Source organism: Oenanthe melanoleuca, chromosome 1 (genome assembly GCF_029582105.1).
Source record: "Oenanthe melanoleuca isolate GR-GAL-2019-014 chromosome 1, OMel1.0, whole genome shotgun sequence".
NCBI classification, from domain to species: Eukaryota; Metazoa; Chordata; class Aves; order Passeriformes; family Muscicapidae; genus Oenanthe; species Oenanthe melanoleuca.
Genome location: NC_079333.1, coordinates 27,946,710 through 27,972,045, shown reverse-complemented (window position 1 = coordinate 27,972,045; position 25,336 = coordinate 27,946,710). Strand labels below are relative to the sequence as shown.

The 25,336-nt window shown below is 37.9% G+C and overlaps 1 protein-coding gene across 1 annotated transcript in view; it reads right to left on the bottom strand.

The window, feature by feature from the left end:
- Positions 1-25,336, bottom strand: part of PRMT8 (protein arginine methyltransferase 8) — a 58,445-nt gene continuing 33,109 nt past the window's right edge. The window contains exons 4-11 of the mRNA XM_056495528.1: positions 23,915-24,070; positions 18,958-19,021; positions 15,770-15,912; positions 15,304-15,391; positions 12,094-12,209; positions 7,455-7,605; positions 5,039-5,160; positions 1-3,230 (exon numbers count right to left, since the gene is read on the bottom strand). Of these exons, the coding sequence (XP_056351503.1) occupies positions 3,147-3,230; positions 5,039-5,160; positions 7,455-7,605; positions 12,094-12,209; positions 15,304-15,391; positions 15,770-15,912; positions 18,958-19,021; positions 23,915-24,070 (924 nt within the window). The 3' untranslated portion in view covers positions 1-3,146. The remainder of the gene's footprint in view (positions 3,231-5,038; positions 5,161-7,454; positions 7,606-12,093; positions 12,210-15,303; positions 15,392-15,769; positions 15,913-18,957; positions 19,022-23,914; positions 24,071-25,336) is intronic.

Here is a 25,336-nt window from a genome sequence, read left to right as displayed (position 1 = left end):
TTAATCTTATCAAGCACTGCAAGTTTGAATTGCCCACTGTACTTTTCAGAATCATGCTCAGCGTGGAGCTTTTTTCTGGATGCTTTTTGTTTCAAGTGACAGAACAATCCTTGAGAAGAGTTTTAATGCTTTTGCCTAAAGATCAGAGTCAAGGCAGAAGCAACCTGCTTTCTCTTTTCTCCAGCACTGTGTTACTCATCAGGGACAGTCTTTTGTGTAAATACTGTATTTCTGTTTCTTTCGCAGGCTCTGTCCTCCGCTCATGATCTTCTTATCCTGTCTGCAGGATGGGAATTAAATGTTTTAAACACGTGTCTGTGTCAGCTCCCAACAGTTATTTTGTCATTATATTTTAATGCAAAACTTTGAAAATCAGTGGCTTTGGTTCAGTCCTGGAGTCCACAAGAAACCTTTATTCCAGCCTTGAGAAAATGAGGCGCAGACTCTGTGGTGGTTACCTAGACTTGGATTGCTGAGGAAAGCCTTGTAGCTGATTGCACCTGACCTGCAAGGTCTTTGCATTCCTGTTTCACTAATGCTGACCTAACTGATCCCATGTGTGCTGAACTCACGGGTGGTTTCAAAATCTTGTTGGTAGGTAACAGCTTTAATGGCCTTGCAAGCCTGCATTTGCTTTTTGATCACTGGGATTTGAAGACACTCAGCATGCTGGCAGGCACTCTCAGTTCTTTCTGTGATGGAGAAATACATGTTTTTTTTAATGTGAGGAAAAGCTCAAGCTAATTTTCCAGGACGGAATGTTCCTGAGGTGTGATGACCACCTCAGAACGGTGCCATTAATAACAGTCAGGATGTAATCCTGTTACACTGAAGTAAATGGGCACTTCAAGTACTAAGGCAAGGTGGCCACTATTGAAGAGAGACCAACACTTCACTGTCAGCAGTTGAAAGATGAGGCAGAAAGGGCAATCAATGTACAGCAGTCCTTTAATACTTCTCAAATTGGTTAATGAGCTGTTTGGATCATGTGGGGTTTTTTGCTGCTCCTTGACCAGTGCTTTCTGTCAGGCAAAAATGACACATTCTCAGTAAAGACCCATGGGAACAGTTTTTTGTTTGTTTGTTTTTGGGGTTTTGTTTGTTTTTGTTTTGTTCTGTTTTGTTTTAAATAAGGTATGAGATTCCCCCCCTTTTTTCCTTTGTTATTCTTTTAATATTAAAGTTATTAAATATTCATGTAGTGGGCTAGAGAAGTGGATGGTTTGCAATGCTTTTAAAGTATAGTTTAGGCAAACAAAGTAAGAGTCTTTCCTCTTTCAGTAACAGTCATCTCAGTGATTAGTGGCAAAGAAGAAGATGAAAACATTGTTTGAGTAGATATTTATATAAATGGAGGGCCTGAGAAAAACTATGGTAGATTGCTTTACCTTAAATTCCTAGAATTACAGAAGTGTTACTAGAAAGGGACATGTAGTTGTTTTTTTCCCCCAGTCCATTACTGAAAGAGCAGCTGAACTCATTCCCTGAAAATGATAGCAATATTTGACAGATAAACTCGATTTTGTAAGGTAAGTTGTTCATCCTCAATCCAGAAATATGAAAGAAGCTTTAAAACAACAATGATGAACTAAATTGCAAACAGTATCTTTTACTGCTGAATTACAGTTTGATTTCACTCTACATAGATACCATTTGATAGAATCCCTAGCCCATATTCTTTAGACCATAAGAAAATGGAGGCACTGTACAGTTTCTGTGGAGGGAAAATCAATAGAAATAGGTTTCTAAAAAGCGAGAAGTTGACAAATACTGGCAAAATGCATCTTCAAGTATGCTTTATTTGCAGGTGATTAAAAATATTTTTAGGCAAAAAACTAGTCAACCTTATCCAGTACAAGATAGAACATGATTTAGTGCCTAATGCCAGACAGACTGGAAAATGTGTAGATTGGACTGGTGATGCAGTTGTTGATGAATTACATGTGATTAAATGGCCCACATTCATATAGTAAAAAGACCTGATACATACATATGAGGAATTATAAGCACTTAATATTTTAACAATAAGCAGGAGATTTTGTACGAAAAACAAGGGACTCAAGGGGACAGGAAAGCTATAGACATCTTAGTAATATCAGAAGCCATTGACACTTTTTTTTAAAGACATTAACTTGCTCCTGCAAATTACTGCACTCTTGAGAATAGTATTTGCAATTTAAAACTTATCTAAAACATCACCAAAAGGTAACACTAATTCCTATTTTTTAAAAATTATTTTGTATTAAGAATTTTGCAAAGAACTGAAATATGGCATGGCCAAGAAGCATGAATTATCCACCATTTCAGAGACTTTGCATTCATCACATTTAAATACTAGGTGTCTGATTTCTGAAAGTCTCATGCAAAATCCAGCTATAAAAACTCACCACAGAATATTTTCAAGGATAAAAAGCGAACGTTTTTAAAGCTCTGACAGACATCCAGTTGTGAAGGTGAATTTCAAAACTAATGGTCCACATTTTCAGAGGACATTCAAAAATATAGTTGTTGAACTTCCTGTAAATGCCCAGCTCTTATCTACACTTTGCATGGAATATTTACCAAAGCTATAACATTGGACAGTTAATGGAATATATCACTGCCTAGAGTAGTGCCAGAGGTAACATTATTATCTTTCCATAACTGCATAATGAGAATTAAATAATCACAAAACAAATTCCTATTATGGAATGACTTTTTTCCTCATGTACAATATATATATTCATTTATATTGAATATAAGTCCAATAATACTATCACAGTAATGTGCTGTAGTAGTCTTTCATAGTGAGAAAACTGCCCTAATCATCTGTAACATGCAAAGCTTGGAAGAACCAGAAATTCACAGTAAGTAATACAATTTGTATATGCATCTTCTGCCATCCTAAAGTTAACCAGAACACTCAAGACTGCTGCTTATTTTTTTTTCCTATGTTTAACAAAAGCTACAGTTCTGTATACTGTACATTCACAGTGGGATCCCAGCCCCCTGTACTATCTGCAAGAAAGATCAGGTTACCACCTTCCATCAGAGTAAACATTCTAGTACTTAATATAATAATCTTGTGAACAGTTGTTCCTAGCTTGAAGCTCAGCAGTTCAAGACTTGATAAAATTCTCCTTTTCATCTCTCTGAAAGGTCTCTTGCTAACGCATTTTGTAGTCATTAGATACTGACATTTCACATAGCTGTCCTTTAAAATCCAAGTCTACTGTGAAATCCAGGTCACGCTGTGAAAAGATTTAAATGCAACATGTAAGTAAGACCATAAGTTTAGTGTATTAATTCAGTTGTCATTGTTTGCTTTGAAAAGACCAGCAGATTCAAGAGGTTCCTGCGGTGGTTTCTAACTTCTTGTTTTTAAATGGTGCTAACACTGAGAAAGCAGGCTGTAAGATGTGTAATAGCATTCACCATACAATCTGTGCTTAGGTCATATTCCTATGCTCTTCTGAGCTGGATTTAATGTCCTGGTTACTTCCTGGTTCAGGAAGCTTCTGAAATGCTGCTATCATATGTATCCTCTGAAAATTTTTGAAGGGTGTCCCCCATTGAGATGCTCTTAATTTAGGCTAAAGGGCTTTCCCAGTAGGGGTTGTTCCAGATTAGATCTAGCAAACTTCCCATTGTACTGAAGCCCTTAGTCATTTTTTATCTTATAATGACACATTTTTAGGGAAGAGGTACTACACAGCCCTACAGAAGGAAGCTGCGTCTATGCAAGCTTTTGAAAAACTTCATGTTTTAGAAGAACAAAGCACTAGCAAATCCTTTTGAACCAAGGTGGTCTTTTTTTCTTAGGATAACTATCAAGAGCACACTAATTTTAGCACCTAGATCTGCATTCCTACTGCTGTGCGAACAAATTGGAGATATGTTATTCATTTTTCCCTGAAAGAAAATGGATACATTTAATCCAAAAGTAAATATTCCAGTCCCCCTAGGACAACATAAGGGTGGGGAAACAGATTATTTTCCTCTTGCAGCCAGTAGCTTCAGGGATGAATATGTTTGTTTTAATGCCAAGTTTATTTTGTGTTTATTTCTCTGTCTGTATCAGCACTACCATATCCAATCTGTGTTTATTATAAAAATGGAAAAGCAATGCAAAAAGGGAAGACAATGAAATGTTAAGATTTGTTGTAGTTAACAAATGCAATTTTTTGACAATCACAATAAACTGCATAGGTGGACAATCAGGTTATCTTAACTGCTGTTTACTGTAATAGAAAATGAAGAGATACTGCTCAAATTTTTTGGCAGAAAATGGTCCAGTGTTTCTCCCCGAAGCCATAATTCTCATCTTTATCATTCTATCATATCTCATCATTCTATCCAGCCATTGGTTGTCTCTCAGACCATCTCTCACAGTCTTCTTACCAGTTAAAAGAAGCACTAGGGGGATTCAGCCCATAGCAGAGAACCTGAGGATCTTTGCAACAGTCATGGTAGTGTGATATCCATCATGCTTTAGCTTTACCCTTAAATAAAGCATCTGTATTTTCTATGGAAAGGCACAATTTCTAAACAACCCTTTCACTCAATTAGTGAGTTCAAATACATTTGATCAGTGAGTCCTTACAAGCATTCTTCTGAAATGTGTTACTTAATTTCCTGTTGGACTGTCCTTGGGCACCGAGTGGCAAATCACTCAGTGCCCATAGAAGTGGAACTGAAGTGTTACTCTTGGTCAACTTGTGCTAGCAGAAGGGATCTTTCCACTGATTTCAGTGACAGTGTGAAAAACCCCTTGCCTGCCTGCGTCACAAAATGTGAGTCAAGCTGATTGCAGAGGGCAGCTGACTCAGTGATGTATTTGAATCCTTTCTCCCTTCCCATGCTAGCCTGCTGACTTCTTACCATTAGCACTGCTTTATCATTGCTGTCATCAGCTTTGGTGGAGCTGTGACTGGAATTCTTACTAATAAACTTGAATGCCTTTAGCATGCTCATTGTTTTACTCCTATGCATTTTCTTTATTGCTGATCTTGGTTTGTGATCAGTAGAGGTGGAATTAGGATCCGAGATGCTGACTTACCACATTTTTTGCATTTGGTTTCATGGATATAGTCCCATAAATTTCTTCTCCTCGTCTCACAGTTAAATAGTCCTCCAAGTAGAAGACAGTCTGCTTCCAGTGAGTATAAGGAGCATCAGGTGCTAAAAATATATAAATGGATATCACTTATTGAAATTTCTTAAATATCTTGCAGATCAAATTATGGCTCAGAAACAATTGGAAAAAATCCTTTCTTTTCATAGAATGCTTTATGTACTTTATTAGCAAATGTATTTTACAATACAATTCTATTGGCTGTCTGTGGGCTGTCTTCTAATTTTTACTGGAATATATCAGATGTGAATCACACCCAGTAAGAAAGATTCCACAAAAGGGGTTATAGGGCAAGATAGGCACATTTTTATCCTTTCAACCCACATGTGTTCAAATTGGGAAAATCTTTACCACTAAGTTCTTTGAATTTCAGAAATCTAAACTAGTTTGAAAAACAATGATAAAACAGCATGAAGGAAAGGTTAATCAAAAATTATTAATCACAATGTTGCAGATGAAACATTTGGCTAGTGATCCAGAACCAGCAAATTTTATAGTTTCCAGGAGGATAGAGCAGATGAAAAAGCACTTGCACCTTGATTTCGTTTGGGACTATTAAAAGGCATTTGGGCAATTTGCCATAAATTGAAACTAATCTAAATTAATTTCTATCTTGCTTAGCAGAATCACTTTGATAATCTCTTTGCTATTTCAGGCTTTTAATTTACTTCTTTGGTTCTATTTCTGATTTAAATTCCAATCTTTGAGCAGTGTCTGATGAACTTGTATTGGTCACTTCTTGTTCCTACCATTCTTGCAGTCAAGAGCATCTAGGAACCTAAGAATAGTTGTAGGACCTCAAAGACTTCCTAACCTGGCAAAACGAAGACTCTGATAAATTTATTTTTCTTCTATTTGTATCCCCCAGTCACATGAGGTCACTGTATCATTATTAACATCGTATCATTATTGTTCAATAAAATAATGATCTTATTTCATTTTAACATCAATATTTCAAAAAAATTACTTGGCTTTGAAAATAGTTTGTGACTGGGGAAATAAATATTGATGCTTTTTTAAAGAACCTGGCAGGACAGGAATTTTTAACTATTTTTTAGAATCAAAAGACTGATATAAACCAACATTTTTCAGAAACTGGACTGGCAAATTAGTGTCTTCAAAAGGAAAAGGATTTTACCAGATAATTTCTGTCTATGTGTCCAGACCGTTTTAATGACTGTTAATCCCAATTAATGACTGTTAATCGCAATGAGATACCTTCTTGTAGGAGTTCAGATCCAGACTGTTTACTATTTGGCCATGGCTGCATAAAATTTCTAACTGAAAACATGTTAGATCTAAGTGAAATTTAATTTATATTCTAAATCATAACTGCTGCCTTGTACACACCCATGCAGTTGCATATGCAGGGCCCCTCTGCAGGGCCACATTCCCTAGAAAAGCCTGGCATAACTGGGAACTTGTGCCCCAAGAACACAGTGGGGGTGTGTGTAATGCAGGCCCAGGTCTCCAAATCCACCCCAAATTACACACTTATTCATAATTTATAAAAATGCCTATCAGTGAAGTGACATTTTGACATGTCCTACAAACTGGTGTGTTTTACTGAATTCAGTGCAGCTTTGCCAACAGACACCAGGTGAGAACCTTTACCAGCCTTTTAGAGAGTGGTGACATTCAGCAGCAGATGGCCAAACAACGTTTTTATGGGGCAATTCTCCTGCACCTACATTACCATGATAAACTGAACAGAGGCAGAGAAACACTTCACCCTCCTGTCTACACACAGGTTGTCTACAGGATGAGGTTTTTGCATTTATTGCAGGAGTCTCTGGTGTATTCAGCCTGATAAACAATGCCTTAAGGGAATGGAGTTATTCCTTTAAATATCTGCTCACCAAGGCAAGTTATAGTTTCACATCTGGATTGTTAGAGATGACTCACATAATCAGTACGTGTGTTTTTATAGCTTGGAGAAAATGGTAGTTTTGTTCTAGACTCTGGGGCAAGCTTTGTTGAGTTTTGGATTTGGGGAAAACTAGGATGCAGAGCTGCTATCTCCCTCTGAGCTGATAATTCTCTGTCTAATCCGAGAAACTTGACACAGGATTTAGATATGACTGGTGAGGGACATAAATTCACAGGCTGTAATTCCTGCTGAGCTCTAAGCTTGATAGCCATTGTGAAATTATGCCTCAGCTTCCACAGAATTACTATAAGCAGTTGTCCTTTCCCCATCCTGCTCACCTCCCCCAAAATTTCAATAGTTTTAATCACTGCAATTCAAACGTGGTGGTACATTACACCTTCTTGTACATCTAACCAGCAGCACTGACAGACTGATAGCAACAAAAATGAAATGAAAAGAAATACAGATTACCTGTAGAAAATCCCATCTTCTTGTGGCACTTTGTAAATTCAATATTAAAATAGGTGACCAAGGCATGAATGTAATCATTGCGTTGAATTTGGAGGCAGAATGCAGAAGTAAATTCCAGTTCCTCAGTCTTCACTGTATAAATATCTACTTCCTGTTTTTGAGGAGAAAGAAAAAGACATTTACAGGCAGACGTCTGTGACTCTCAGATACGTGTTAAATGAGGTACTTTACTACTTCATTTAATGATCAGACAAAGACAACTGGCAGCCTTTTAACACTGTAAGAAATCAGAGGTATATTCTAATGTATCAATTAATGAGCAGATGGTCCAGTTATCTGACTATGCTGACAGAGAGGACACTCACTGAAGAGCATGTGTTCTTGGGAATGGCAGGGAAGGGCTGTAGGAGCACAGGAAAATCAGGGTGAAAAGGTGCTCTGATAGATACAGGTAGCTATTGAAATGGAGATAGAGGTCCAGTTTAAGGCCTTTTATAATCAGGGAACTGTCAGCATAAGGTAAGATGCCAGAGCTGGGTTTTGTAATAAAAATGAACGTATTTGTTTTTTCATCTCTGGAAAGGAAAGTGATTTGACTGTGTCAAGCAGTCAAAACATCTGAGGCACGAGAGGGGCCTGCTTCTTGATGATGAAAGCTTTTTGATGCTTTCTAGTCCTGTGTCAGGTAACTGATTCCAAACAGTGAGTACAGGGATCTCACTCTTGAACAAGACAGAAGCAAATCATGTCAATCGTACTATGGCTTGATGGCAGTAGTTGGAAGCAACAATGTAGTCTCCAGGATTGCTTATTTCCATCAATATTTAAATCTCACTCTTCAAGGTTTAAACTGTGTTTTTCAGATGGATATGATTTTCCCAGCTAGGTTCTGTTTTTATCTGGGCTGTTTCCAAACCTCGTAGTCATGATGGGGAGGATGGTAAGTCTGAAGTACTATTCTAATGCTGTGGGAAATGCTTTCTCTGCACTTTCTGGTACCTTCATTGCTCATTCTCATTGCTCTGGTACCTTTATTGCTCATGCAGACAGACAAGCAGAATTTTTGTAGGCAGAAATCCAAATTTTCTCTACCAGCTGGAGTCAGGACTTGTGTCTCTGACCTCCAGCATTTCTTAAGACTTGCGCTGCAAAAATGGAGAACAGGGTCTGGATCACACATTACAGGGCTCTTGTAGAAATTGCTTTCTATAATCTAAGGTAAGACTGCAAAAAAAAACATAGAAAGATGCAGCCGTATTTCAGTTACTGAGCTCTATGCATGGACCACATTCATGATTCTGAGACTTAGAAAACTTACAGGGAAATGATTTAAGCAAGCCATAGTTTTGGCCTGTCTGGTTAATATTATTGTTCAAGAACAACTTAACCATAATGAAAATTATTCTACTGCATTGCAATGACACCCTGTGGCACTAGTGTTTATCAGTGACCTATGCATATAATGGGTCATTTAAAGCTGTGACCACCTTCAAATATTTTTGGCTTTTCCCCCTCAAAAGAGGGTAAGAAAAAAGCATGGTAGGCATGAAAATTTCTCAGGTCTCCTGGCAAATTTCCATAGCAGCCTGCAAAATTTGCTTGGCCAACCTAAACTGGTGGGTGATAGCTGCAGACTTCTGAAACTTTTGGTCTTTTTAGTGATCCCACTGTGGGGAAATTGGGGCTTAAGTCTAATGGTAAGGCACATAAAAGGGAACTAGCTCCCTCTCTCTGAGCTGTGTTAGCTGTGCAGGGTAAAGTGGAATCAAAAGCACTAGGAAATATTTTCATTAGAAAAGTTAGTAGAAATTTCTCAAAAATATTAAACTGATGTCCTGAATAAACTGTTGGTCATTTTTCAGTCCGTTTTTTAAGGAAAGAAACATAGTTTTTCTACAATGCAAGGTAGGAGACAAAAGTGGGGACTTTTTTATTAATTAATATAATTCTGAGAATGGCCAAGTCTGGTTTGGGTGATCTCTTTGAATTGTACTCTGGCAACTATATATTCTTATATAAAATGGCAACACTCATTACAGCTAACTGCACACGAGACAGATGATACAAATTGAAGGTAAGGTTGTTTGTAGAGGCACCTCTTTCCTGATCTCCTTCCCAGACACTCAGGTTACTCAGCTAGGATTTTGTGAGCACAGAAATAAGCTAAACATGCAAATCTCAGTGGATGTCCTGGTTTGGTGGAGTTTTTCAGGTTTTGTTTGTTTGTTTGTTTGTTTGTTTATTTTGGATCAGAGAAGAAAACACAGCTAAGCATGAAACAAACTTTTCCAATTTTTTTTTGGCAGTGTTACTGAAAGCAGTAGGCCCCAGCAGGACACCTGGTACACTTATTCCTGAGCTCACTTACTGATTCTGTGGTTTGAAGATGCTTTGTTCTCGCTACTCTCCCTGTCTGATTTGGTATGGAAGTTAAACAGAGGATCCCTATTTGGCAGGACCAATCCTGTGCCCCTCAGATGTATTTAAGAGATCATGCAAAAGAAAATGGCTCTCACAGCAGAGAGGATGCTGCATTCTCTGCATGCACCACCCCTAGTGCACCTGTGGCTTAGTGCCTGAAGTTCCTTAAAGCATTCAGGACTTGGGTAACATTCAAATTCTGAGGAATAAAAAAGAGGAAATTTTACTCAAGTCTCCAGCATGTCAGATAAGTGCCATGGCTACACAGCTTGCACAGTTGATATCTTATTTTGCTGATTTCAGAGCATCTAAATTGGGGATTGAAATAACTGCAGAAGCACAAGACTCTGACTGGTCTCTGAGGAATGTGTCTAGTGATGGGTCCATCCACTGACTAATGTAGAGACTCATCTGGTAGGCACCCTAAATTGGCTGGCTTTGGGTTGAATACAACCCTAAAAATCCCTCTGTGAATCTAATATGAACAAGCTGTGCTATCCAAAAGTGCTGTAATAAAACATTTGAATAATTAAACATTATGGCTTTGTTTATTCTCAAATGTTTTCTTAGGCTAATATCGTTCTCTGAATTCACAAATATTTTCAGGACAAAAGAAATGCATTTTATATAAATAAACCATGTGCAAAAGTGAATTAAATTTAAAAATATATAACTACAGAGTCTGTTTTTCTGCTTCCATATTGCTATCTTGAACTTAAACCTCACTCCTTCATGCTTTTCATTGACAGTTTTCTCTTTTCTTAGTGATCAGTTTGTGAGATTAGTGGCTGATTCTGGAATGGAGGGTGGTTTGTACTTGTGTACTTATTACCTGCTTTGCTCTCATAATGCCCCTACATGGTACAGCTCCATTCAATTTATGGACAAAAAATGTCAAAACTAAATATAAAACCTGAATAGAAACACTTTGAAAATTGTTATCTGTCATCTTAAACCAAATTACTTTCAAAGACCTTCTAAATAAAGCATTGGATTTGCACTTCAATTAAGGGCGTGCAGTTTTTTATTCCAGAGCAACCAACCCATTTTGCTCCCTGATCTCTTTCTCTCTGGACATATCTCACAGAGTCTAAATAGCTGTTTCTATTGTGTGTGCTGCAATTTTAAATTGCTCTGGTTGAGGCTGTTTTCAGGCACAGCCATCTTGTGCTCCCCTCAGTGTAGATGGACTGTGCATGCACACATACTCATCCAGAGTTTCTGCTTCTGCTCCTTTTTGCTGCTTTCAGAAGAGGTTTGGCAGACTGGAGGCATGGCTTTCCCTTTTGCATATGGGAGTATTTATTGTTGTGTTTGTTACTGGCAAAAAGTGGAAGGGAAAAGTTAGAAGTGACTCTAGGATAAATGAGCTCTTGGATTCATGGAGCTGGTACTACCACTGCTATTGATGTAGACAGCCTTGTTCATGACAGTTGCTCCACACGAGGAGGATTCCTTCACATGAAGGGAATTTTAGAGCTTTCAAGTGTTCCTGTAGGCAGGTCCTTCCTTGTTAACATAATCTTGTGAACAGGGATTAGTGACCTCTCTGTCTCATATGTAGAGCAGGGTATGAGTTAACCTCTGGGTGCAGATGTTGGGGCTGAGACAGAGCAGTAATATTCTATATAAAGCTAAGAATTCGGAAGTTAGAGAAATAATTTGAGCTTAAATTCTGATCACATGTTCTGGAATTAATTATTTATTTAATCATCAATTCAGAACTGATACTTCAGACTTTCGTACTGCAAACGATATCATTTTCCCCTTCTCCTCAGCAGGATTCAATCAGTAATTTCCAAACTATATTCACAAAAGAGGAAGGACAATTAAAATTTGTGTCTAAATATACCATGTCTCTCTTCATCCAGTATTTGCACTAGTAAAATTTGTAAGAATCTCGAGTTACTGCCTACAGATATAACCAGATTAATAGAGACATAAGGAGCATCTTGCTTTTGGGAAATCTATAAGAAATCAAGGCATCAATGTTCATGCCCAGGTCAGGTAACAGTACTGAGCACGTGAAAAATGCAAGAACTGGCTAATTTAAAACTGCACAATTTTCTTTCTTAGTGTGACAGCATTTTGTGATGATAGCTTCTGCAGCTGGTTCAAACCACACAAAGACAGCAGCAAAACATAAGCAGCAGGGCCCAAAAGAACCCTACAGTTAGGTGTAAGCATTCATAATTAGGTATACTCAGAATTACCAAACCTTTATTAAGCAGGCATTGGTCACCACTTGCTTTGGATCTACTATGTCCACCAAGGGCTCCTTCATGGCAACATCCCTAATACAGGTCATGTCAAAGCCGTACACATTCTCCCACCCTGTCAATGCAAATGGATTTGTCAAGGTTAGCAGCCATAATAGAAAATAGTTTTTGCTTCTCAAAGCATTTTTCTTTTGAAAGAATTTCTATCATCCCCTAATTTTCAGATGTTCCTTCAGCTCTTTGCTCCCAGCTGTGTATGTCATCTTCACTGTTTTACAGACAATGCAGTTGTGACAAAATAAGCCCTCAATGTGCATCTTTGAACAAGTGACCCTTATATTTTGGCATCTATAAAAGTGTGTTATAAGAGATTTGTCAATGATTTTCATGGCTTTAGACACTCGTGATTGTTGCCCAAAACCATCTGATGTCAGGCTGAGTGGTGGGAATAGCTGTTAGGGATTCTATCCTTTCCTATCTGTTCTGCTTAACACTTTTTTTCTTTCCCCCCCATAGACTCCCACTCAATCAACAGTTTACATACTCTTTTGATTATTTAAGTAGTTTTAGTTTCAGTGAGTGAATTATTGGCAGGAGTAGAATTGCAGGTGTGCTTCAATAGTTGTGACTCCAAGTTTTAATCTGTGCGTACATCATGACAGAGAAGCAAAAGATTCACTTTGAAAAGATTTTAAAGTCATGCCATTCCTCTGTATGTTCTTCTGATTGTTCCAATAGATGCTTCTTATCATGCTGAGGATTTTTTCCATGAAAAGAAAACATTGAAAAATGGAAAAGTACGCTGGCTTTGCTTTTAAGGTTGCTTAACAAAGTGAAAAGAACCTTCAAACAAGTGGAATCTTAGTCTTATGAAGCATGTAAGTCAAGGTCCATTCAGTGCTTCACCTCGAAATCTAAACTGAATACTGGGAGTGTTCTGAAAAATTGCTTGAACAAAAGACAAAGTAAACAGATAAACCCATTTGTGAGCATGTTGGAAATGTCTCTTTTTTCTCAGTGTATAGTATTTGAGCTACTGGGGTTTCCAGAAGAGTACTACTGAAAATGCAGTGTGATATAAAAATCTGCATATTCCTAAATTGGGAAAAAACATTAATGATTCTTTGATATCTCTTTATTTTCTCTTTTTTGGGTTGCAAGTTTCTCAGCATTTCAAGGGAGCTGAAAGTTTTGTTTCAGGCATCATGAGAGTGTGAGAACTTCAGATTATATTTATAAAAGGCATATATTTTTATGTGATTACTCAGAAAAGATTAACTAGGAAGTTCTGGAGAAACAATTTATTAATTTTTTATTTATTATTGGGGTCTCCATAATTTACTGCACTTCAGCCTATATGGCATACCTTTGAAATATGTGCCCCAATCTGTCTTAGGCAGACAGCTGTAATGGGAGGTAAAAAATAAAATTATATGCTTTACATTTTGCAGTAAATCAGAGTAATTGACTGTAGTAATACTCTGTGACATTAATCTTCAGTTAGAAAAAATCAGAAGTTAGGTTTTTTTAGAAAACTCATATCGCATTATTTCTTAATCAATATAATGGTTCTTGAATGCCCTTTAAAATGCTCAGGCTCACATCTCATATGAAGGCAAAACTCTATCCCTCTTAAGAGAAAAAAAGATGAAAAGTTGAAATGTATCATCAATATTGATAAATGGAAAGGAGAGACAAGATGGTGGTGCAGACAGATAGTGAGATAGAAATAACTAAAGACGCAGAGGTATATAAAGGAGGGAAGTGAAATCAGAGGTGGAATCAGAAAATAAAGTGTCTTGAAGGAAAACAACATTTTAGAAGAGGAAAAAATTACTTGAAACATTTTTTCAAATGACAAATAATGGAACAATTTGAAAACAGATGTATCACCTGTGAGAAAAGAAAAAGACTCAAGGTCTGGAAAGGAAGGAGCTCAAAAGCAAAGTGAAAGAATTTAGGCCAAAATGTCTCTGATTCCTTTACAGAATGGATGCCTCATACATCCATTTGAATCTGTACTTTTTGTAAGGAGTTTAACTGTCAAGGTCATCCCATAGCCAAGGAGAAAAACCTAGGCTGTGCTTGACGAGGAGATATAATTCTTCCTGGCATCTACAGAGACTTCTTGTCATCCTCCCACTGCACTGGCCCCGCTTTTGACCCAAAATAGCAATTTTGACCAACTGGCAGTTCTGTGTATTAGCACTGAATTTCATTACAGAAACACCAAGCCTTCTTTTCTGGGAGGAGGTGAGAGTCAAAGAATGAAGAGTTAGGCATTTTTATTTAAAGGTTGTCTGAACCCACTAATTTAACCCAAACTTTCACATGTATCTTTGGTTTATAAATCTGCTTAGGGATTTTGTGATTTATTTTTTTTTCCATAATAGAAAATACCTTTAAGTGAAACTGACCAGCTCTGAAAAGTAAATAAAATATAAAAAATGCTGAAAGGAAAAGAAGAATGAAATAATGTAAAACTTGTTCATTTGATCACAGCAAGAGCCTGGACTAGGTCACTTGTAGATGTCACTAACAGCACCAGTTATTCAATGATACTTCAAGGAAACTCTCCCAACATTTTAGAAGCAAAGGAAAAGTCAATTTTATGCATCTATGAAGTATTAAAAACCCCAAAATTAGAACCCTTTTTGAACATGTAAGTAAAATTCAGATTTCTGATCCTTATTTTTAATTTAAAAATTCTAGCATAAAATGTTTTTTTAAAAAGTATTACATGTTGTGGGGTTTTCCTTCTTGACAAGCCATCATGGAGATAAAGTTTTTTTCTAGGTTTTTTTCTTCAATTAATTCGTATCTTACTGTTTTTATGTTTTTGTTATGTTAAAAGCAAAAATAAGGACCTGAATGGCAAAAGAATATTACTGGGTTTTGTGGCTGTTATGATGGATTATATATTTATCAAAAAAACAACAAAACTAAATCTCCTATAATCCACATTTTAAATATAGCTAGAGCTATTAATATAACTCCAGGCAAAGTCCTCATCAATTTATACATGCATCTCTCCTTCGCTCACTTTAAATTACTGCAAATTTCCTGAATTTATCAGCAGACCAACATTTTCTCAGAGTCCACATTTATACTGGAATTCTGGCCTGCAAGGAGATTACAGTAGGCTACTGGTAAGGAAAGATGGTAGGGAAATAGCCACAGAAAAGTGTTACTGGCAGGTGCTTACTCACAGTGAATTTTGAAGTCCTTGTACTGTCTGTCTTCAATTGCTACCACGTACAAAGCAGCTCGGTCTGGAAACATTAGCCCTCCAGGTTTCTGTTGATGAATTGTGGGGAAATGGATCTCGTAATCTATTCACCTGACAAAGACATCACATTTTGAACTGCACATACAAAAACCAGACAAGCACCCCTTGCATGCCTCTATTGTTTTCCTTCAGATTGTCACACCAGCTTTAACCTTGCAGCCTGTGGCAATGCCATTAGACAGTGTCTACGCAAACCTCGCCGGCCAGCACTTAATCAAAAGCAAAGCTCTTTCACTGAGGCTCCCTTTGTTATCTCCTCGTTAAAGCCTAGGAAATGGCGCTTGGAGATATGACTGTGTCTTGTTATGGCACAGTAGGGAAGGGAAAGCTTGTGGAAAATAAATGGTGATTGCTCCAGCAAGGAGCCCGACATGCAGAGCACCTACCAGCCACTTGTCTCGTGCGAAGATGACTGTGTTTAACATTGACTCATAGAACAGACAGTAACCCATCCACTCGCTGATGATGATGTCTACTTGATCCACTGGCAATTCAACTTCTTCCACTTTACCTTTAAATATTGTGATTACTGAAAAGAGAATCCAAAGAAATACGTTTCACATAATAAAACACCTGACGGACATCCTTGCTGGTGAATGTCAGGCTGACCTTTTCAATATGATTCTCTTCTTGAATGCCTGTCAATAAGGCATGACTCCATGCAATTCAATGCATTTCACACTTTTTAAAAACTATTCAGAGAAAGTATAACAAATAGAATTTTTGGCATCAGTATAAAAAGAAAAAACACAACCCAAAATCCAAAGGCCAAACAAAAAATCCCACTGTGTCAAAAAGCAACAGAAAAAGTCCTTACCTGCTTACCTGTTTGACCTCATTTTACAGTGCCCTTTGCAATTTGGCAGATTTCTAGATCATTGACCAAGTAAGGCAAAGAATCCACTTAGAAGCCTTTAAACATCCCTGCAGGTTTACACACTAATGTTTAAATGGTGGGGCATATTTAGTTCATTTGTAAAATACAATTTTGTTTTAGGACCACCACACAAATTACCAATCATTCCTGCTTTAAAAAATATATATTTCCTTTTTACAAATGTATTTTCATCTTGTGCTAAATAATTTTCCATGTGTGTTTCTCTGCTGTTTATATTGTTTGTTGCAGTGGATAAAGTCTCATGGTTCTGGATTCCTTGACAAGGTAACAGATGCACTTGAAATTTGGAATAAGGTGAATATTGTGCTTTCCATTACTAATTGATAAGATTGCTTCACAACCCTTAAATAATGGTAATTTTTAATGATAGCAGTTTTTATTGATGAAATGGTTCCGTTTCAGAACAATGAAGGTAGTTTAATTTAATTTAATTTAGCTAGAAATAGGTTAGCTGGCTGAGTGTGGAAGTGTGGGTTGAGTGATATCTAGAACTCAGCCCAGGGAAAAGGAGGCTTTATCTTTTCCAAATACATGAAGTACTAATATTACTCTAACCAGATGTGGCCACTTCATTTGCACAGCAAATTTTTAATCCAGACTGGCCCCCTAAGAAATTTGGAACACTCTGACTCAGACTGGTACCACAAGGTATCAGCTGATAAGAGCAATCTGACTGGAAAAGAGTAGAATTCTCTTCTCTTTGCCATTATTTAAACTCATTTCTTTCACAGTTAGGAACTGAACAGTTCATCTGTAGACGTACTGAAGACTCTTCATGCCTACAAGCTCCAGCCATGAGGTCTCTTTAGTTCTCTTTTCTCCCAAGAACTTTCACTGCCCCAATGCTTTTGGGGCGAATTTTAGCTGTTTAGAGCTGTTTAGCTGCTGTTTAGCACTGTTGACAGCTGACTCTGAAGCCCCCTGTTTACACCAAGAACAGTCACAGTGCAAGCAGCAGCATCAGCACTGGTTCCTCCCACCTCCCTTCACTTCATATGGCATCATGTGGGAGCAGACTGTTTCCAGCTGTATTGCATGTATCTGTTCTGGAAACAGTGGATTTTCTCTCCGTTCAGCCCCTTTTGCTGACGCTGCATTTCTCAAAACATTTAGAGGGGGAAAAATCAGAAAATTTCCACTGGCTCAGTACCTGGCTACATTAAAATAAAAGTGAATGTGGGTGAGTGTAGAGTGTGAAAATGTAAATGTTGGTTCAGGTGTGCAGCTTGCAGACCAAACTGCAGGCAGGCAGAGTGCTGAGCCTGTCCTGCCAAGTCTCCTCCCAAAGGGAGGCAGCTCTGCTTCTGCCTCCACAGTTTCCCAGTCACTTTCTCCTGGTAGAAAAGGAGGAGAAAGCAGAGATAAATAACTTCTGCACCCTCTGGAGCACACTGGAACCTTCTAATTCATTCTGGCAACGGTCCCTTCGCACACAATTCCTGCTGCTGGAAATCCAAACGCACACTGATTTGCAGTGTGCAATTTGTGCCTCTAGGGGATGAAAGTCATTCTGGGAACATATGGCCTCTGCATCCAAGGTTCAGGATGCAGCAGCTCACACCTCACTGCTTTAGTGCCTTATCCCTGCTGTGGAGAAGAGTGTTTTCTGGTCCTTTGCTTCCTTCTTTTCCTGAACCAAGAGGTGCATACGCTGGCTGGCCTCTTGTATCCCACGTCACTGCTGTGTCACACCACTGCCCATGATGTTCAATAAATATTCCTCCCAGAGAGCTCGGGGTCAGTGAGGAACTGCCAGTGACAGCAATAAAAATTAGAACAGATCTGAACCAGAACAGAAACCCATTGCTGTGTGTGTGTGGGCAGAGCATCAGCGCAGACACAGCTAAAAGTGGGGGCACTTGGTACAGCCCAGCCATGACCTGCTCTGCAGCAAAGGCAAGCTCTGCACAAAAAAGCACTTTTAAACAGGAGCTGTCTCACGGCCTCAGTTAAAAAAAGACTGATTTTTTAGGTTGTTACCAAGATATCTTCTGTGCTGTGATTTGTAGGAGGACTGAAGGCATGAAATAGAACTTGTTGGGGATTATTTTGTGCTTAGGGTTTTCAGTAGCTCGGGGTTACTTCTAGGTCTTGGGGGTTTTTTTGTTCGTTTTTTTCAATTTGGAGTTTCCATGTACTTGGAAATTTCATCAGCTTTCTTTTCAAGCAAAAAAAAAGCTTGATATGATATTTTTATTTTATGATTCAAACATTTTTGTTTGTGAGTGTGTTTTGATAAGGTTATGAAAAAAGTATTTTATTAAAGTGGGGGTCAGAAAACTTTGTGAAAAATTTTTGCTTTAAACCTTATTTCAATTTGAATGTCAGAATGTGTGTTTGTATTTCTAGTCTGTCTAAGAGAGAAGGAGGAATTCAAATTGCAGAATTAATTTGGTAAGTTCAGTTCTAATATAGGGTCTTCCTTCTGCTTTGCTAAACCAGACTTCCCATTGATAAATTCTATGTACTACTTTTGTCTCTGATAAATACAGAATTAACAGTAATTCCTGTTAGGAATTGTTGTAGTGCCTAGAATGAGGTGTTTAGTTTTGTATTTACATAAGTAGATTCTGCAAAACTACCATTTACATGTAAAACACACAACATAAATTAATCAGAATAAAGCAAAACTGTTATCTTCTCCTTTTCCTGAAAAAAAAATTATATATGTCTTACTGTTGTCCAAGTGGTTGGCCTTGATAATTTTTTCTGAGTAGTCAGATATACTTGAGCATTCAATCTAGGAAAAAAAAGAAAAAAAGAAAAAAAGAAAAGCAAGATAAAGGGCAATTTATCTGTTAGAGAGATCAGCTATGTGAATGAAAACAATATCTGCTGAAGGCAGCGAAGACTCTACAATGCAAGTAACCATTGATAAAGAGTAAACCAAACCTGTGGGGAGAATCAGAATTGATAATATTTAACATTTAAACTGCACTCTGTGTCTAACTGGCTCCTGTAGAAAAGATTGCTTTTAAAATTGTTGAAGGGTAAAAAAAAAAAGAGTTTCTAGTTAAAAAATGTACATTATTTATTAATTATCTTTAATTTATTCCTGCTATCCTCCCCCACAAAATTCTACTGAATGGAATGAATTAGGATGATGCTACATTTCCATATGTATTTTAAAATAAAATACATTCAAACTTTGTGAATAATATTAAAATTCAAATATGCCAATATTGGTCTATGCCAAGAAGCAATGGTTTTCCATGTGAAAAATCTGCATTCTTTAGCAAAGCTGCTATTCCAAAAGAATGCAGGCATTTAATATATAAGAAATTACTGAAATTTTCTATTTACAAGAACATCCAGATCTGCATGGCTTTTTCTCTGACTAGTTTTGTGCTTTTTCTAGGAAAATAATTAGAGTGCCTCCTAGTTTTAGATTTGCCCTTAAACTTGGTAAAATCTGTGTACTAGCATAAAAGCATGTTTGCAGTGACCTTTACTACCTTTTAGAGAAAAACTACATTCCATGAATCTCTCTGGGTTTTGTGCCCCTTGAAAGTCATGAAGGCCAAAGTTGCTTATAGTCACTGAATCAGTTCCTAATTTACCTCTTCCAAATTTGGCATTATACTTTGCATAATCCTTGTCTCTCTAATTCCCCTATGGGAATGTCAAATAGAACTATATTATCTCTAATGAAGTGAGGTTTATATATCCAGTGAATCTCATTTAATCTCTAAAAGCTAAATTGTGCCTGACCTCACAGATGGCAGGACAGTGGATGCAAGGACACACAAATCCTTTATTGTTTTTTATATTGTGCATGAAACAGACATAATAGCAGTCATAATATCAATCCCAGTCCCCATGGGAACACATTGATTCTGCTTAGCTTGTCTGTGGATGTAAACAATTCCTAAAATGTCTGGCACAATGGCTTAAGCATAGACCAAAACTGGCTTGTGGAAAGGAAAACCTGAGTGCCACTCCAGAGAGCTCAAGGAAGAAATCCTTTGGGGTGAGGTCTGTTTTTTCGCTCCATCCAGGTCCTTCCCTTACTGTGGACTGTATAGACTTTCTATAGTTACTGCCATTACACTCATTTTCCCCATGTTTAGTCACTTCTGTCTGGTATTTTCAATTCCATTGCCCATTTTGGAAGGTTTTTAAATAAAGATATATGTAGGTATTTGGTAGTTACTTTCCAAAATTTCTAAAAAACAAGGTACAAAGAAATTAAAAGTTCTCTCTCATGAATGTTAACAGGTTTCCAAAAATCTGCTTCAGATGCAAAGAAGCAAAAGAATAAAAAGCCCCAACACTTAAATATTTCATGAAGGAATACATATTTCAGAAAATAAACTTGCTTAAGGGTGACTAAAGTTGTTCATCTGCATTTTGACTTGGACTATATACTGTGGTTGAGTTTTATGTTAAAAAGCGAGTCATTTCAGAAAAAAGAAAACTGAATTCTGTAGGTGAAGAAATTGAGGAAAAAATGGTGTTGTCGGGTTTTTTCTCAGTTTTCTTTCAAGTCAGTGATCTGCTCAAATCTGCCCTATTTTGCAAAGCATCTGGATTTTGTGAAAAGTGCATGTTCCAATCCAAACTCAGTCTGCACCTGAGTTTATAATCACAGAATCATAGGATGGTTTGGGCTTGAAGAGATCTTCCAAGGATTGCCCTGATTTAAGTGAAGGATCCTGTTCTTGGCCCTGTTGGAAATCAGGGGTCCTCATGCCTGACAAGATTCCTCTGTGTGGGGCATTTTCCCTCAAGTATATCAGCAGCACAAAGCAGTTTTGTGTCATCTGCAAACTCGCTGAGGGTGAACTCAATCCCACTATCTATTGTCCTTAATGAAGATATTAAATAGCAGTGGTCCCAGCAAGGCCCTCGAATTGCTTCAGCTGTATCTGCTTCTGTGTGTGCATATTCACCTTGGCTTTCATTTTGCTTCTCAGTCTTCCATCTTCTGCTGCAAATGTCTTCTCTTTCTGAATGTGGTCTCTTTCTGAAACAGTCACAAGATTTCCAGATTTCCCCTGGGCTGTGTCCTCATCACCACCTTTTTATACAAAGCAGCTGACATCTCACATCAGCCTTCATTTTCTCTGCTTAACTCCTTCTTCCCTGCACTGTCTTGTTTGTCTGAAGACACCATGGAATTCAGATAGTTCTACTGCAGGGACTGTCCTCAATTTTGTATGACTAAATGCAGCAGATGAACTAAGGCTTCAAGGGATACTTTATGTATTTTTGTAATCCCCACTGGCCCCTCCTAAGCACCGACAGCTATCTGCCAATTCCATCTCTACATTTCTTACAACAGCTCCCCTGTTAGATGAGCATCACTGGATGGCACATTGGTACCCTCCCACAAGGGTTAGGGCTCAGAGCAGGTGAAGAAAGAAGAGAAAAGGAGGGGCTGGCTCTGTTCGGGTTGTGGAAGAGATCCCCCCCAGTCCAATAGCAATCTAGAAGTATCCCAAAAGGGCTTGCAGATAAAGTAAAGCCAAACTGTTTTCTGAAATTCACAGGGACAAGACAAAAGTCAATAATCACGAGATGTGGCAAGGGAAATTCCTGCTGATTCTAGGCCTGGAATCATTGCTGAGAGAGTATTTAGAGTCTCTATACTTGGAGATTTTTCAAATTGGACTAGACATGTCCTTGGCCAACTTGATACTTTAGCTTTAAATTAATGATTTTACGATTTACATCTCTTGAAGACTCAGAGATAATTCTAGCAGTTGGCTTAGGCAGTGGCAAGGAATAAGTGAATAAGTTAATAAGAAGGGATAAGAAGAACCAGACAGAGTAGTGGATGACTTTGAACCCAAAGAGGGAAGGTGTGAGTAAGAGGAGAGTGATTTCTGTAGTCAAAAAACCAACACTGCATTTGTCAACAGTTCCCACATCATGCTATTTGAAAAATCACATTTAATTGTAGAGAAGAAACTGAACATCTCAGCTCTATGTAATAACTCATGGCAAATGTTTGCTTTTTAAGTGGAACATTCACAGTTTCCAGTGGCAAATATGACCATAAATTCTCAATTGATAAATTCTCAATAAGATTGCCACTGCTAGGTATCTGAAATGGCTGCTTGTCCACCACAGATCCACTCTGCAGCTTGCTGTGTACAGGGCTCACAGTGAGACAGCTCATCTGACAAGAAGGTTGGAATTCTTTGGCTGCAGCCAAAGAGTTTCACACCTAAGGGAGTTCCTCTGAGAGCTAAGTTCCATGGATAGCACACCCACCAGCTTCAGCGATGAACAGTCCATGGGTGAGCTGGCACTGCTGTGCCACTGAGCTTTAGAAAGGCCTGAGGTAAAGCCTGAACTCCAGAGAAATCCAAAGGGAAAAAAAACCACCAAAAACCCAAACACAAAAAACCACCACAACAACAAACATGTGGGAAAGTATTTACTTTTCTTGGTGAATTTTCTGCCAGTGAGCTGGCTCACTGTAGAACCAGCTAAGCACCAGTGCCAGCACAAGGGAGGGAGGGAGACCATATGGCCAGGGATCTGAGAGAAAGGAAGGTGGGAGCACAGCATCATCATTTTGTATATGCTTATACTTCTGCAGCACTGCAACATCTTTGCATGAGACCTGCATTTCTGCATCACAGGAAGCTGAGGTTCTGTCCTCCCTAAGTTTTTGAGGTAATAAAACATATTAATAAGTAATACTTGGTTAAAAAGAAAATACATTCTAGCTGCCAGTCTGGGGCTTAAACTCCAAAACTTTTTCCAGCACGTTTTGATTCCAGCTATCTATAGTTTCATGCTCTAGACTGATATTCAAATGAGATACTCAGAAGTAACACTGGATTTTGAAAACATAAGCCTGAGAATTGAAATGACATTTCATGTATCATTACCATTAATGAAGACACACTGTTTGGGTATTCAGTGACATCAGTGTCTTCAAATGCACAGATGTACCCAATTAAGCTTTAGTAAACAATTTTGTTAAAGTATACCGAGAAATAGGATCTATTTTCCCTGTTCTATGTTGCTATGTGTCTTCAGGGCAAACAGAAGTCCAAAGCAAAAAGAAACTACATTTGTCATTTTAGAGTCAGTCCAAATAAGTTTGAATATACTTAGTAAGCAAATCTATGCTCTCTGAAATGACTTCTCTGCAGAGAACAGCACATTCATGCTCCTAAAGTTCAATGTATTTAAGGTAATAATTTCCTTCTGCCTCTGAAAAGTGTTATTGTTGGCACAGAAAACATGCACATGCTTTCTTGCACAATTTGCTGAGTTGTAATATGCAGGGGAAAGTGTATTAAGGAAATTTGTTTCCAAGACTACAAAGTTGCAGACCTTGAAAATTTAAAAAGCAAAATAGTTCACTTAACCCCTCTGAGTAGGAGTGATTCTCTTTAACTTTTTTTTTTTTTTTCAGCCAAGAAGAAATGTGAATATTACCAGATCACCAAGGTTCCACATATAAAAAGACATTTACATCCCAATTTGGGAAAGACACAGTAGTGCAAGTCAAAGAATACCACAGAACTCCACTGAAGTCACTATAAAATAAGCCATAGACGAGCTTGGAGTAGAATTTCAAACCAAGACAAGTAAGAAAGGTAAATCATGAAGCCAAATTTTCAGGCAAAATGCACAAACAAATTCAAAATGTGAGAGAAAGTCTTCTTACCCCATATACCTTCTTGGCTCCTGCCTTTGCAGCAAACATGGAGAGGATTCCCGTGCCACTTCCAACATCGAGGACAATCTTATCTTTAAAAACATGTTTATTGTGATACATTGAGTTTCTATAGGTTAATGTGCGCACTTCATCTTTTAACATTTCCTGTGATGAAAATAAAAGTATTGTGTCACTATTTGAAATGTTTATATGCATTCCACACTGCTGCTGAATGCATTCCCTTGCTGCCTTTTAAGCACTATTAATACACAACATGAAGGGTTTCTCAGCTACTTTGGGGTGCACACACTGAAACAACTGTAAAACGCCAGCTACTTAGAGATGAATTATTAAGAAGCAGCATGATGCCCCTTGTATGATTTTATTTTGCTATTCCTTCACTGTGACAATCAACAACCAGAATGTAATCTAACCACAGCACTGCCCTGGGAATAGACAGAAGCCACACAGAAATCCAAGTGTTCCTTTCCTCCTAATTCATGCACAACCCAGAGGCTCAGTGGAGGGACCTTCTGAGGTTCGTCTTTGAATAAAAAAGAAATTGTTCTATAAGGCATTATAAGAGAGCAGGCTTGACAGCCTTGCCTAGTGTGAGGCAGAAGTCCATAGCAGAGCTTAGAAATTCTGTATTGCAAGGTCCTCCCTCACTGCTCTTCTGTCCACTCATTTATCTGATCAGTTTCCAGAAGATTATGTATTAATTTATCACCTAGACTACTATCTCACTAGTTCGAGTTGCCATTGTTAGGTGCTGATTTCTGATGCACTGACAGCAGCAGTTCATGCATTTAATTCCATCAACACCTTGCTTTCTCTTGTACATCTGTCAGTCAAATTGTATCAATAAAGAGGACCCAGCTCAAGACCCAGGTGCAAGTTTTAAGAGAAGAGTAGAGCATTCAACACAGACTTTAGTTTTCTGAAAATGCTTCAGTTATGTCTAGAAGGCTGCTTATACTAGTTTGCTTATACTATTAGAAGTTTGCTTATACTATTGCTTAATTTTGTAATTTAAGCAAGTAGACAAATCAGGTTTTAAATTTTTAATTTCAATTTTCATTCACTGCCCAGCAATCTGAGGCAATCATGAACTGGATTGTTACACAAATCAGCTGCTTACTTACCTGTCTTGGCAGGACACTGTGTGTGCTCAGGAACTGCAGATGAATAAAAGGCTACTTTTATCATAATGCATGATTTGGTATCAGGTAAAGAGCAGTCCATCATCACTGAAAAGGTGTGAGCAGACCCTCATGGAAACTGTTTGCACACACATTAAGAACAAGAAGGTGCCTGGGTGTGTTCAGCATGGATTTGGAGATGACTGAGCACTTGGTATCTTTCTATGGTGAAATAATGGGCTTTGTGGATGAGGGAAAAGGAATGGGTGTTTTTAATCTTGATTTCTTT